Below are 16230 nucleotides of genomic sequence, written 5' to 3'. Positions count from 1 at the left end.
CACCTCTCTGTTTCTCGTTATAGAAATTATGAAAATACGATGTCCAATATAAGTAGAAAAGTACATTACTAAGCAGACCCTGCGTTATTTGTTTCAGAACAAAATCAAAAGCACAAAGTCAGCTGATGGGGCACTTGTTAAGGGCTAAAGTCTACCCATCGAAGCTGTATCTATTAGTACTGGATTAATTTTTATGATCCTGCATATGTTCGTCGATCATTTTACCGGGGAAAAAAATAAGGTGAAAGCATACATTGCGCATTGTGTGTGCTTTTCGTTTAAACGACATTTTGCTCATTAGACAAATAAATAGGTCTTAGACGTTTTAGTAATAGTATTATCACATATTATGTATATTGTATATAAACATTTTTTAAAAGTATTTTAACAATAGATATATTAATCAAAAGTATGATAATCGCATATTTATTTTAGTTACACTTATGAAAAAAAAATGTACATTACACGAAACTGCGAATCAATCGTACCATTCGTAATCAGTAGAACGCTTTCAATAAAAATTGAATTTTTACATAAATACAAAATAAATAGTATAAATATATAAATTTTTGTACCTATACATTTACCATATTATAAAGTTTTGCAGACACATTTTATATCTGAATTGGCTTTTGAAAAAAAAAATAATAACTCTAAGCTAATAATAAAACCTCTTTGATTCATCAATAAACATACGCAAACGCTATCGAGTAATATGTTAGCCAAAAGTGACAAACCTACGCATTCCGAATTTTACGATAATATACCTAGGTTTAAAAAATAATTTTAATACCCACAAATATCAACTAAAATAGGTTTTTAATCTTTAACAAAAAATTATTTTTAATCCGTTAATTTAAAATAATTTATATTGATCGTTAAATAAAATTCGTACGAACATAGCCAATATAATGCATATATAGGTTTTTTGTAACTAAAAATTAAAATGTATAAATAATTTCAATCTATATAATATGTACCTACGTCATGTACAGATGGTCTAGTAAAATGTGTAAAATATGTTCTATATAGCTGTTCAAACGCATTACGTACTAATAGTATACAACGTATATATAATAATATACTTGTTAAAAATACTTTTTTAAAGTATTGTAAATAAGTATTTAAGTGCTTGAACTCAAAATTATTTAAATACATTTTACATTATGTATTTATATACAAATACATTTAACAGATATGTATTTAAAATGTTTTAAATACTTAACAATTTTTTTTACATTTACCTACTTCATTCCTAGGCCTATTGTCTTGATTTAGTTATTTTTTAATGGGTAGGCATTGCATGTGAAAAACAAATATGGAGATCCTGATATTGATCTTGTACTCAGCGCGTGTCATACTCAAACAGCCCTATAAATAATATGATTGTTATTTATTTAAATAATATTTTTTTGACCTATGGACTATGTCTATGGATTTTTACATCACTGAATACCTATAGTGCCGGGTATGCATGAACAATCCCTAAACATTTATTGAATGAATAGTGAGGCGTAATGGTCCCTTAAATATGATTTGGTGGCCATGATTAATCTATTAAATTTAATTGAACAATTAAATTAATTAGTATTTTATGCAGCCCAGCTTTTGTATGGCAAGTACGTATAACCTCCTAAAAAAAAAACATTCGTTACAAACTACAAGAATTATATTTCATCAGTTATAATCCTTTTATGCCATACAAGAAAAGTATACTTAAAAAGCATCTAAGGTACGTGTAAAGGTGACCAGCCCGCTATACAATGTGATATAAATGCATATGTTTAGGAAGGTGTATGAAAATAGGAAATTATTACTGCACATATAATGTTCAAGGTTATGTGACATTTAGTAGGTACTACTGGTACTAGTTAACTATACCCAGAAAAATTTAGTCGCAAAATTGTATTAAGAGGACGCTACACGGCCATTTGTTGTCTCCGTCTTATAAGTGCATAACATACCAAATTTACGCTCAGCAGATTACGTTTAGCTTAATTAGTTTAAAAATTAGAATGAATCGACCTATTATGAAACTTCATGTTAACAACACTATCTGTGTTTGAATGTAGGTTTCTTACGAAAGTTCAATTTTTTAGCAAGTTATGCGTATATAATATAACGTAAATTAAAAATGCTCATAACTCACTTAAAAACTAAGTTAACGTAAAAAACCCAAGTACAAGCACAGAAAATGTTTTTACCATCAAGCTTCATAATAGGTCGATTCAATCTAATTTTTAAACTAATGGAGTTGAACGTGATCTGCTGAGCATAAATTCGGTATGTTACGTACTTGTAAGACGAAGACAATAAATATTTGTGTAGAGTTCTCTCAAGTTCCAAAATTAATAAAAAAAAACAACCACTTCGGACATGTCGCAGGGTATGCAAATTAAAAGCCACTTTTTCAGAACGGTAATTATCATGATATACCTTTTTAAGACCTTTTTGACTACTACGTTTGATAACGCTTAATTTTTATAATTCCATTCAGCGATGCAGCGTTAATCCAAGTATATATATAGTTATCAAAAATATATTGTATACATTATAGAAATCAAAACTTCGAGTTTAATGATTATTGATTACCATTTGATAATTTGAGATAACATATTACTCAATCCATCAATAATGATAATCTATATAAATTATAAATATAACAATAACGAATTGTTCGCAATGTTAATAATCGAAAAATACTCATTACTCAGTATACTTGGTTTCCCGTACTTGCCTTATTTCAAAAACAATACAATCGTATAATATTATATTAAGTAACTGTCAAAATAACTGTTCGGAAGGATTAGTAAAATATTTAACGTTTGTGGGGAACCTATATCGGGGGAATAAAATATAACTCATTTGTTTTTATCTATATTTAATTTTTGTACAAGTCTGTGTAATCATATTTATGTATGAGTTTTGACTTCAATTTTTAAATTTGAATTTTAGGATATGAAATACATACATACCACTTATACATGGAAACATTGCACATAAATTTGTTTTTTAATAGTACTGTGATTTGGGTCGGTGGTTATTTCATTTCTCCATTCCAAGAGTTCTCAATCGTATATTGTAACCATATTTTCGTAAACACCTAGATACCAGGTGGCAGGGTCACGTCACACAGTGTTCTAAAACGCTATTTTAGTGAATCAAAAGTCCCATTTCAAAATAAATTTAAAAAAAAAAATATCAAAACTCTTTTAGCATAAATTCTTTAAGTCAAATATAAAATTTCATAACCATACGTTTATTTTTAACTTGTTTATAACTATATCAACGTGGAAATTGTAAGTCTTATGACATTGTTTCCCGTAATTTTTATTGAAACTAACCTATACATTTTTTGAGGGAAATACGTTTTTACGAATTTTTTTTTTTAAATTGTTTATTTATGATATTAGGTAGATAAAAATATATTTATTATAATTTTTATTTTTGAACCATCTATAGTTATTCAAAAATATTTAAAATGTTAAAGATATTTTTTGTTTTTTAGCGTGTCAATGAAAATTGCTCAATTTTTCCCAAACTCATATATGCGTACATAAAATAAAGAAAGTTCCCAGGATTTTGAAAATTTTATTCTTTTTTGCGTCCATAAGGAAATATTGCGTACAGAAATTATTTCAGTTTAAAGTTTGTTGCAACAAAACAAGAATTTAGTTATTTCTTAATTTTTGTAAAATACATACCTGAAAAACAAATATGAATACAATATATCTAAATATACAAATTAAAATGTATATATATGCTTATATATAAAAACATAAATATTTTTAAATAATTAAATAATAATTATCGGTGATAAGAATAAGGAATAACTAAATTCATGTTTTGTTGGGATAGACCTTACAGAAATATTTTTTGTTCTCAATAATTTCCTATGGACGCAAATCAGTGTTTGGAAGGAACGAATTCCTTTTTATGAAAAGAAGAACGAGAAAATGAACAAGTTCTTTTTTTCAAGGAAAAATAACAAAGTTTTTCGGTCCTTTCTAGTTCCAATAATTTACACAGATATATAAATAATTGAAATTAAGATATATATATTTTAATGTGTATAATGTGCATCGCCAATTAGTGATCGTTATCGAGTATCAACGTTAATCATTACTCATTAGTCATTAGTAACTTTATTAATATTTCTCATAAGTTATAAGTTATAATTTATATAGAAATGAGTAAACATATAAAATATAATTATTTATAACAATAAACGATAAGACAGTCGACATACGTCGGCCAACAATTTCATTTTGAAGAAAATCTCAAAATATAATTATAAAATATGTACCTACTTGTAGGTATATATTATAATTAAAAATTAAAGAAGTATGCATATGAAAAAAAATCTTTATGATTCAATAAGAATTTGTATTTTATTTGGAACTAAAAAAGAATTCGTTCACTTTCCAAAGGAACAACAAAGGAATGAATTCTTTTTTTTAAGGAACAAGGAATGAAAATAATTCCTTTTTATAAGGAACTTGCCAAACACAAACGCAAATAAAAACAACGTTTTCAAAATCCTGGTAACTTGCATTATTTTATTTACACATATTATGAATTTGGATAAATTGACTAATTTTTATTTACGCGCTAAAGACAAAAGAAATCTTTAATAAGTATTTAAATAATTCTGAATAACTTTAGATGGTTTAAAAAAATTTTAATAAATATATTTTTATCTTCCTAATATCATTAATACACCTAAAATAAAATAATTTGAAAAAAAAAATTCTAAAACGTATTTCTGTAACAAGAAAAATATATAGTTTAACTAAAAATAACTGAAAAAACGTCATATTAAGACTTTTAATTTCAGCAATATAGTTTATTCGTTTTTTTACGGTAACCACTTAAAAGTACTGTAATATTCATATTTAAATGTTAAAATATAATTTTTAGATTTTGTCGATAAAGAAGGTAATTTTGGCGTGGGCCTTCCATTCTCAAAAATATTTTTTTTTATTAAAATTCAGTGAACTGGAAGGCTTTAAAAAATAGTTTTTCAATTACACACTCGCAGACTGTATTTTTAATATTTGTTATCAATGAGTTTATAGACGAAATAAATAAAAACTTAAAAATATGTAACCTGCAGAGAAACACTGATGTCATATTTAAATGATTGTTCTTTCAGACATACTTACATTTTTGGGGGAACCAGCTATTCACAATGTAACAATGGACGTTCTTAAAGTAAGTTCGTAAATGAAAAAATCTCTGAACTTTGTACTATGTGGAAGGATTTGTAAATAGTTAACGGTTAGAGTAATAATACAATTTTTAAAAATATAACACAAGAAAACAATTTGTTTTTATTTACTGTTAAAATTTCCCGGTCTGGACCCAATTCCGGTATTCCACATTCCCTTTAACATAATATATGTTATGTATTTATATATATTCGTAAATATGTGTAAATAATAAAAAATCATTTTTATTCTAATATTTTTTTTTCAAATCTATCTATAAGGAAATTATCAAAACCGAATTCAATTACAATAGAGGTACTCAATAATTTTAACATCATCTGTGCAGAAATTTTGTTTGTATTTTATACGTCATGTCTAATAGGTAAAAACTAAGGACAGTAGGGCATTGAGTAATAATATGACAAGCAAAGCCTTGCGCACGTACAACAACAACTCTCGAATATGTTTGATTTGAAACGACCTAAATATTATTAAACTGTCAACGAAATAAAAATTATAACGTCAGCTGATTTTAACTTTGGTAAAAAAAAATATTCAGATTCAGTAACCAGATACCTATGTTTACAAATCGTGCGTAAATACGAGTACTATTAAAAAATTGTATATTAATATTTATTATTTATAATGAATCATAAAAGTATAATAAATATATTTTTTTTACAATCAAGAAAATTTTTTTTTCCTTTATTGATAGAAAATGTGTATATGAATCTAAATATTTTTTCAGAATTACAATATTGGGTCATAGTTTTTCGGATAACAGTATACTTCGAATTTCGACGAGAGAACGAGTGAGTAACCACCATGCAAAACCATGTGAATGTATCTGCCTACGAAATAATAATAATTTAATTGAAATAAACTATTCTCATCGTACCTGCTAATGGCACAAGTGCAGCGATATGAGAACACACGACCGCATAATCGTACTAACACAAATATAAATCTATTAATATTTCGTACATCACACTGACACTGTTAATACAACACTATATTATATTATTATACTTGTAATGTTCGGTCATGATTAAAATCCAGCGGATATGATACAAGCGATAGCACTGGGCCCGTGAGATTATAATATTAGGTTTCCAAAAAAAATTACTTACACTTTCATCAGACTTAACATAAAGACAGGATAAAGTGTGTTAACTGTAGTCAACAATATTTAGACAATTATTCTTATTGGCATCAGGGTGTCGAGTGGTATAAATTAATAATACATTTATAAATAAGTTGTGTAATATTGGTTCCTAATCCACAACCACGGAATATCTATTCTGAGACATTTTTTTTTTAAATTATCTGTTTTTTGACTAAATACTAAATTGGATATCACAAATCCCAATAATTAAACCTTGGGACTTGTACCATATAGGATTATGCTATAGAAATACTATCTTAAATATTTTATGAAAAAATAGGTAGGTACCTACCTATATCTAAATATCCAACTTTGCAAAATAGCATTATCACATTAAGTTATTATGAGAATAATAATATATATTAACATAATATAATAATACAATTCAGTCATTCTTAGTAGTTTGTTATATAATATAACTTATAATTTTAATTATGATTTTGTGTAAATAATAAATATTGTGTAAAAATACTGAAATCGGAAAAACTAATCATAAGCTAAGCCGAGGGCTCCAAAATTTTAAATACGCCCCTAATTGGCATTGACATCTTCCACAGGTGTTTTGATTTTGTACGTTATGATATTATACAAGGATTGCGGTGGCAATAAATATAACAATAGTAAAATACACGCCCACAGATTTATATATTTTGGTTATTACTTACATTATTAATGATATCTTATTATATTAAAAAATATTACTATACCTAATGAACATTTAATACTGACGACGTATTATATTCTGCGAAGATAAAATATGTGCTGCAGTGACTTGTGAGTTACATTTGAAAATATAAGTAACGTACAAAAAAACGTTATACACAAAATTAAAAATAAACCGTACAAATGCGAATGTTTTCAATTAGTGTTAGAAATCAAACGATCAATACAAATTTCAAATGTAACGTTACAATAAATAATATTTGGGTGTTAAAGAGAAAACTTATTTTGAAGATAATATTTTTATGTTCCTTTACGTATTTCTATGGCATATTTTTAGGAGATTTTATTAATTATAAACAATATTTTTTTTTATGTTATGTATTAGACACCTATATTGGTCGGGCTATACTCTACGTAGGTACATTGTCGAACATTAGAGGGGGGGGGGGCTTAGGTCTCACAAATATCCTACAAGCCCCCCCCCCAAATAAAAATATGTATACAGTTTCTTATTAGTGTGGGATCGAAGATCCCCGCTCACAATGATGTTAATAATGTTAGCCCCTCTGAAATGTTAATAGATTTCCTCTTCTGCATATAGGTATGTACTATTTATACTGTATGGAGATTACTGATAATATATTGTACTCAATTAGTGTTTTAAGGAAGGTAACAGCGAACGACAAGTGGAAAATCTTGGCCATTTCATTGCCCAAGAATATTGTCATGTTATAATTATTTTATTTTTATTTTATGACCATCAATCAATTTATTTTGATAACTTACATGCATTTAATCGATAATTAAAATAATATCTATAACAGTCAAATTAAGTGTCTTTAAATAGTTAATTTCGTTTAAATAATTTGTTTACAATAAAAAAATTTAAATCGACATACGTTTATTATTAAGTACGCACATAATATATATTTTTTATTACATTATAAGTATTTCACATAAAATTATTATCTGTAGCTTCGTTTGTATTTTATAGAGTTACGGCTCATTTTTCGAGGTTTGTAGTTGCATTTTATGTCCTCAATACTTAAACTACGCCAAAAACAGCCTATTCAGAGAACTATAAAACTTGCCAATATTCTCTCCCTTCTTCTGATTTATACCAATCAAAGTTCATAAAAACGCATTTATTTTTTTTCTCTATTGTGTTCGACTTTATTTTATTATTTATAGAACGACTTGATTATTTTTATCTTAACAATTTTTTTTTATAGATTTCTAATATTAAATCCTTACAAACGTTGCATTTTTAATCGCACTCACACTTATGATTATTTTATACGATACATATTTTGTATCCATTACATACCTAGGTATTATTAAATATTGTGGTTTATAGGCGTTCAAAATTAAGTATTCTTTAAAATTAGTTCTTAAAACATGTGGATACAATTATTGAATACGTATTGTGAATATTTAAAAGCATTTTAAGCCATATGACGTTTTATTCATTATTCAATTTATTATAAATATTATATAGAAAAATGTTCAGTGTAAAATATCGTGGAAAAATTACTTTAAAAATAGTGGCTTACGTACAGTGAACTAATTTCTTAGATTATGGTTTCAATTTACAATTATTCTCCTGCACGTGTTTTATATTCAATAGTTTTCGGAGTGGAAAATATTAATATCCCTATCGATATAATTTTTTTAAGACAGACGATTTTTGGCAAATGAAATTATTCCTGTTTACCATCTTCATAAAAAAAAACCGGGCAAGTTGCCCTGATCACCCTGTATCTAAACTAGTAACTACTATTATATAAGGTGATGCAAAACTATATAAGACGAACGTGTGGGTGTTATATATTTTGGCACACTACTACTCCAACACCCGATCATTATCTTCTCCTTCCCACTCCCACTCCCACTATTTCCCTACACAACTCTTCCTATCATGAATTTACCTCACTAAGAAAATGCCCGCGGCTATTTTCGAGTCTAGTGCGAGTCGCGGTTACGACAAGACATTTTTATTGTATATAAAAATATGTTTTATCTCCATTCGCCGGCGGTTTTTTTTTCATTCCAGTGTATATGTGTAAATTAAATATTTAAACCTCATACGCAAGTAGAGATTTCTTTTTAAGATAGTGTATCAATTTTAAAATTAATTTCCGATCTAATTTGATAATATTGTTTTTAAATGCTTATCGATTTTAACTGGTAGTAATGTTAATGAATTTTAAACCAAGTGCTTATGTAATATTAGCTTAATGTGCGTTTGTATTTGTTGTGCTTGAATAAAACTATGTCTGAACCGTGCAGTTCGCGTGACGAAAATGAGGATAAACCCCGAAAATGTAGCTTCAAGTTAATTACGAGAAAGAAAAAAATTACAAAAAAAAGCTCACGAATCAGTATTGGAGAATGTAATGAAGCAATGGCTAAAACTTGGGAAAAAGAGTCATTCAAAGACAGAAAAAATAGAGGTTCCAAACGAGAACGATGGCTTTTAACACGAAAAACATGGAGATATATGGCAGATGCTGGTAGAAAATTAATACCGGAAAATGTTGGAAATCGACCCGAAGATGTACCCAAAATCGAAGCATACTTTCAAGACGTATGCCAAAAGGAACCTAGATTTTTATTATGGAGGAAACAATCATACCCTGGAGCTTTGGGATTTAGAAGTCGAGGTAGACCAAGAGGAAACAGATTTAAATTAGGTAGTGTCCGAGAAAACGCTAGTAGTGCGGACGAAGCCGAAAGTACAGTTAAGGTACCTAGTGTATCATTTTTGGCGCATCCTAGACCAGCAGGAAGATATGAACTACAACAACTCAGAAAGGAATTTTTATTTGGTTCAACTGAAAATAATAATACACTGTTATCAAATTATCAATATCCTGATTCCAAATCAGACTTAGTTCAATTTATTAACGATTATATTAGTAATCCCGAAGAAACAACGCCAGTTGAAGAATCTTCTTTCGATCATGAACAACTTTTGGAAAAACTAGAAGATTATATATCAAAAACAAATGATACGCGTACTTCAGAAAATAATAAGAAACCTTTGAGAACAAGTATATTGGAAAGTGACAACACACAAAAAAATCTATTGGAAACGTTAAGGAGGTACTATGCAAGGTCGACGAACAGAGAAAAAGTAATAGGAGATATTTTAATGGATAGAAAACTGTTAGAAAACTTGTACTTTGAATTAAGGAAAACAAGAGGATTTTTGGGCCGAAGAGTAATAGGTTCATCATCAAATTTAGGACTTAATTCTATGAATTATTTTAACTCCGCATGGAATGATAATCAAAGAAAATACGATAGAATAAATACATCGTCTGAATATCAAAATATATTTAATGATAAAAAAAATAAATTATTTTTATCAAATGACAAATCTTACAACCTCTCGTCTCCACCACCTGTTATAGAAATTGAAGACATGGAAGAAAAGTACATTGATGTTGGTATTCAAACTGTGCCCTTGGAACCAGCGATGTTAGGATTAATCGAAGATGAGAGTAGAAGAAAAGTCGATTCAAATGAAATATCTGATGTCGCATCGAAAGTGTCTTCGAAAGCTACACAACGCAAAGCTAGTATAGAAAATGACGATATATCACCATCTGTAAGTGACACAATAAAACGATATTTGAGAATGGCAAGAAAAAAAAGTGTTGAATCCGATAAAATTGATAGGTTTAAACGAGTTAACTATGATCGTAATATAAGAAATATTAAAGGTAAAGGAGAACCAGATATATGTGAAGGCGATGATACTAATAAATCAACACAAACAGACGATTCGTGGATTTCAATTTTAAAAAATATTGACGATAATTCTACTTCAAGGATAACAAGTTCTAGGAGCAGTATTGATACTGGCACGACCTTTAGTGGAGAAGAACTGTTATCACCTCCTTTATCCCCACCGAAGTCTCTTAACGGTAATAAGACAATTCTTTGAAATATTATGTAACTCAAATAATACTCATAAACATAAATAAAAATAAAAATGAACTATTTTTAATGATTTATATTCTGGAGTTAGTAATTTATTATGGCCTAGAATATTCTATTTATATATAATCAATTAACTAATAATAACCATATTATATACATATTATATTATACTATGTACCTACCTATGTTTTTTTTTTTTAGATTGAATTCTATATAGCTAAGCTTATTGTAAATAATAAATTTCATCTTGTTTTTTAGCCCCCGGAATGCAGAAATCAAGATCTTCAACAAATGTTCAGCAAGGGTTTATGTCCAAACGTATATGGAAAGGACGTTCAAAAAGTCAAACTAGAACAAATACTGTTGCATCTCCTTGGACGCCATTGGTAAGCATTTCTATTATTTTATTAAAACAAAATATGTTATGCAATATTTTCCAATTTAATAAGTTCTATAGTTATTAAACTAAAAGCTATATATCAGACAGTATTCATAAAATTAATTTTTTTTAAATTGTGATATTTAATCGCACATCAAAATAATAACAATCAAGTTTTTGGAAAAAAACTGTGGTCAAAACAATAATTATTTTGTTGTTGCAACTTTATGTGCAAGTGCATATTGTATTAATTTATAGTTTATATACGTAGGTATGTAAAAACATTAACATTCGCCTGCATATTTCATTCTCACACATTTCAAAATTGTATTATTGACTAAATACATATTTTAGACCAAAATCTATCTTGTCACCAAGTCAAGAAATACACTGGTTGTTGGCAGTCCCAAAATGATCTATAACAGAAATCAAGGTTATTAGTTATTACGTACGGTAAATTTCAGCAACAAAAATATAACATTTTGTAAATTTTTACCTAACCGTTAAGACTAGAAACAACTATTCTCAAGCTGTTGCAAAATATCACTATTGTCTATCTAGAATAAAAAAAAAATCGTAATATTTAACACCTTATCAATAAAAATATTTAAATTCATAAATACAAGAAACATGAAAAGTAAACAGAAGAAATATTGTAATGACGTAGGTAATACTTATAATTTAGTGCGTATATGATTTTCATAAATTGAGCCGTTGAAAAATGAAACGTTGACAATACCTTCAATTTCGTATCAGTACACATAAACAAATCACTGATTCTCGTGAATAAGCTAGAAGTAAAAATAGTAAATTTTATTTTCTACTCATATTTACCCATCTATTAAAAACCAACCTCGAACAGATTAATTTTTTAATGTCGTTAAACAAATATTATGTACATTAAAAAGTCATGGTGATGTGTGCATATAATATATGTTATATATTATAATGTATATATATATGATGTGTTTTGTGTTGATATAATAATATAAATAAACAGTTAGGGGTATACTAAACAATAATCCGAATAAAACCTATGCACTAAATAAACAGATTTTAGTTTCTTATTAATTACATTTCAACCTTTTGTTGAATTAAGTAATGTAACTAAATCAAAATTAAAATATGGTTAATGGGTAAGCTTATTTTGTCAAAAAATGTGTAGACATTTGAATAAACGCGGACAAGATCCAAATATAAAATAAAATAAATATATTATACTGTTATGAACTTGTTTCGTTGGTTCACTCGGATATAATATAATGTTAGATTATTACTGGCAGCCTTTACAAGACCTTTCACAATGTTAATACATATTATATTTTTTTCCATTTATAAATGTATGATATCTATAATTAATCCATAGCAAGGACCATTTAAGTTATTAACATAGCTGCGAATTTAATGATTTTACATAATTTAATTGACATATTTCATTCTGAAAAATAAATGAGATAAAAATTAAATACTTGACATCTAACCATTCTAAATACAAAATGAATACACATTTTAGACGTTAGTGCATAGAATTGCTTTTAACTATTTATTTGTATGTTTTTAATTGTTATTGCATATTGGGAGGGGGCGGGGGTAATGGTTTTGGTTATATTTTTATTGATAATATTTGTATATATGTTACCTGCAATTATGTGTATAATATGGGTATTTTATAAAATGCCTAGGAATTTTTTATAACACCAAATGCAGCCGGCAATCTATAAAATTGTTACCTAAGCATTGTATAAAATGCCAAACAATGTATAGGTAATGTATTAATTGGATCTTATCAGTTTTGTTATTTGACAATATTCCTTCATCAAATATAAAAACATTAGTAAAGAAGAAACTGGATCTGGACAAGGCTTTATTAAATGTACATTGTTCATGTTCAACAAGATGTCAAATAAACCAATGTAAGTGTTTAAAAAAAAATTGCATTGCAATTCAAAATGTCATCCTAATTTACAGTGTTGTAATAAATAAATTTAATTATTCTTTGTTGACCTAAACTTATTAAATATATATATTTGTATTATTTTTGTGATAATAGAATATTTTTAATAACATATATTTTTTCTAAACGAAATTGAAAAAAGTGTATTGTAATTTTTTTCCTTGTAATAAGTACTTACGTTCTACATACATTTTTGAATTTCCTGTAATAATATAACAGTAGAAATAATCAAGCCTGAGCATAAACAAGTTAAAAAGTTAAAGTTAAGTAAATTTTAACTTAATTTTTTTGAATTTAATTTTTAATTTAACTGATTTTTATTGATATGAACTTAATAAATAACGAGTTACTTTTAATCAAATTCAAGTTACATTAATTTATAAGTAATTAAATAATAAATATAATACAATTATTACTAATGGTCCATATTGCATAAACATTTCCTTTTTATTATTTTAAACCATATTACAAACTATGTATTTATTAAAAAATAAAAATAAATAACTTAACTTAAGTTAACAATTATTTTCCTTATAACTTTTAACTTACCTGAGTTAAAATAAAAACTAGGATAACTATTAACTTTAAACCTTTTGAAATGTTTTCTACCAACTTAACTTAACTCAATTAAAAATGATCATTGACTTGCCGGGCTCGGTAATAATTAATAAGTAATAACTGTGTACTAGGTACCATACAATTTTTTTTTTTGTTTCATTTTTATGAATGCATTATATTCTGTAATATTAAATTGATAGGTACTTTTTAATAAATATTTTCTTATAAACTAATAAAATTAATTGTTTTTGGTAGTATTATTATGATAAAAGGAAATGGATTTCTTACTGATTACTGATTTCTGCATATTGCCAATTTGTTATTTGTAATTGTATTAAATGCCTAGGTATTATTTAAAATACAAAGGAAATGTGTGTAAAAAAAAATATATTCCAAACTTCTTTAAAAATCACCCGGTATTATTTTTAATTCCTAGGCATTTTATAAAATACCAATATTATATTCATGGCCGCTAACATATATATAAATATTGTTGAGCATAACATTCTTAAAGAACGCATAATTTTTTTATAAGCTCATCTATTTTATTTTTTTGTTAAGTCCCTAAATTTAATTCATGTAAAATTATAATATTTTACGCATAATATTTATTATCTTTTAAACAATATACGTGGTTAAAAGTTAATTTTGTTAGTTTTCTAATATTTTGTAAATTTTTTTTTTAAAAAAACTCCTAATTTTAGAGAGTTTAAATGAATGCATATTTTATGTTGTTTTAGTGCATTGAATGCACAGCCCTAGTTATTTATAAATTTACAATATATACATATAATCAAAACATTTTTGACCTGCCTTTATTATTCAATTGCGTTTGGCTATAGTATATAGAGTATATACATAGCTACAATATGATATATGAAATAAATACTTGGTACAAAATTGATAATAATTATGGTTTAGTGTGATTTATTTATTTTTGACGTTAAAAACTACTATTAAATTGGAATTTTGCGGTCAGACTTTGAAGTGATGACAATTTTTAAGTTTGCCAATTGTATGGCATATTGTGTTAAGGATATTATAATATAGGCAATTGCGTGCACATAATATATTACGTCGGCAATGGTCACGGGTTAGGTACCAGACTGGCACTAGCACCGGACCCATATCCCATAGCTAATCCAGTTTATTATGATAATCGTAGTTAAATGGAACACCGCTGATAAGTCATAACTATCTGAAGTAGGTATACACTATAAAATACAAAAAACCGACTATTTTTTTTTGATTTTTGATTTTTATACTCTGATCTCTTAAATGCAAAACAATAACAATTGTACACGGATAATGGCTTACACAATCATCATAGTTATATAACGATAGTATTTTATCATAATATCCTACACGCGTAATACAATTTCAATTCTTAACAATCGATAGCTGTGATTACAACTGAAATTATCCTTTGATTTGCTATGAAAATACACGTTTGGTGAACAAAAGTACCTCCGTAAAATAATCACCAGAAGTGAAATTTGGATAAAATAATAGCGTAAACAAATTGAGCAACTCTGATATTATTAATTGATACGGTTTATAAACTTGTTGAGTATTAAACCACCGACCGGGATTCGAACTTTTATCCCCCATATACGACGAATGTCGAATCTTACTTTCCTATTTACCTACCTAGACAATTGAGAATTATATACACCGAAACTTTGTCCCTTAAGCAGTGTTAGCCTATTACCTACAGACTACGTATCAACTAAGCAAGTGACCACTGTGCGATAAATAATACAATGAGGAAAGTTTAACAAACTGATTTACATATAAGGCTCAGAAGTTTAGGACCTAAAAAATACAAATATATCCTAAAAATTATATCTATAAAATAAGAGATTTTTAAAGTTATAAAAATACCGAGATAAATAGTTTTATACATTATAATAATTATAAATATAACTGTATAATATATTTGATATTATTTATAGAATTATATACTTATCAAATAACCAAATAAAATAATAAAATACAAAAAATAATAATAGTGTGAATCTCTTTTCATGAAAAACGTTATTAACTTATGTTTAAAAAATACAAATATTTTGTCATTGGAAAAGTTTTCAAATAGATTAGGTAATTGAAATTATTTGATTTTGAAATTTTGAAATTTATTTTTATTGTAAATTCATTACAAAATTACCTTAGCAGTTAGCTTGACGAAAAATACAATATAAAAATTAGTTGATTTGAGTTCTATATTAGTGAAACATATTTTCAGCTAGGAAAACATTTCATCTAAGACGTTCCAAAAAAATAATTAAAAAGTCATTGACATCGAACCCCATAACAATAAATTAATATGTAACAATAAGTTGACACTCGACAG

At 26.8% G+C, this 16230-nt stretch overlaps 1 protein-coding gene across 1 annotated transcript in view; it reads left to right on the top strand.

The window, feature by feature from the left end:
* The first annotated feature begins 8347 nt into the window (after window positions 1-8347).
* Window positions 8348-16230, top strand: part of LOC132934578 (uncharacterized) — a 36650-nt gene continuing 28767 nt past the window's right edge. Inside the window, exons 1-2 of the mRNA XM_061000899.1 lie at window positions 8348-10970; window positions 11245-11372. Coding sequence (XP_060856882.1) covers window positions 9311-10970; window positions 11245-11372 — 1788 coding nt within the window. The 5' untranslated portion in view covers window positions 8348-9310. The remainder of the gene's footprint in view (window positions 10971-11244; window positions 11373-16230) is intronic.

This window comes from Metopolophium dirhodum, chromosome 1 (genome assembly GCF_019925205.1).
Source record: "Metopolophium dirhodum isolate CAU chromosome 1, ASM1992520v1, whole genome shotgun sequence".
Lineage (NCBI taxonomy): Eukaryota > Metazoa > Arthropoda > Insecta > Hemiptera > Aphididae > Metopolophium > Metopolophium dirhodum.
The sequence above is the reverse complement of the archived record's forward strand: the minus strand, read 5'-3'. Positions and strand labels throughout refer to the sequence as shown.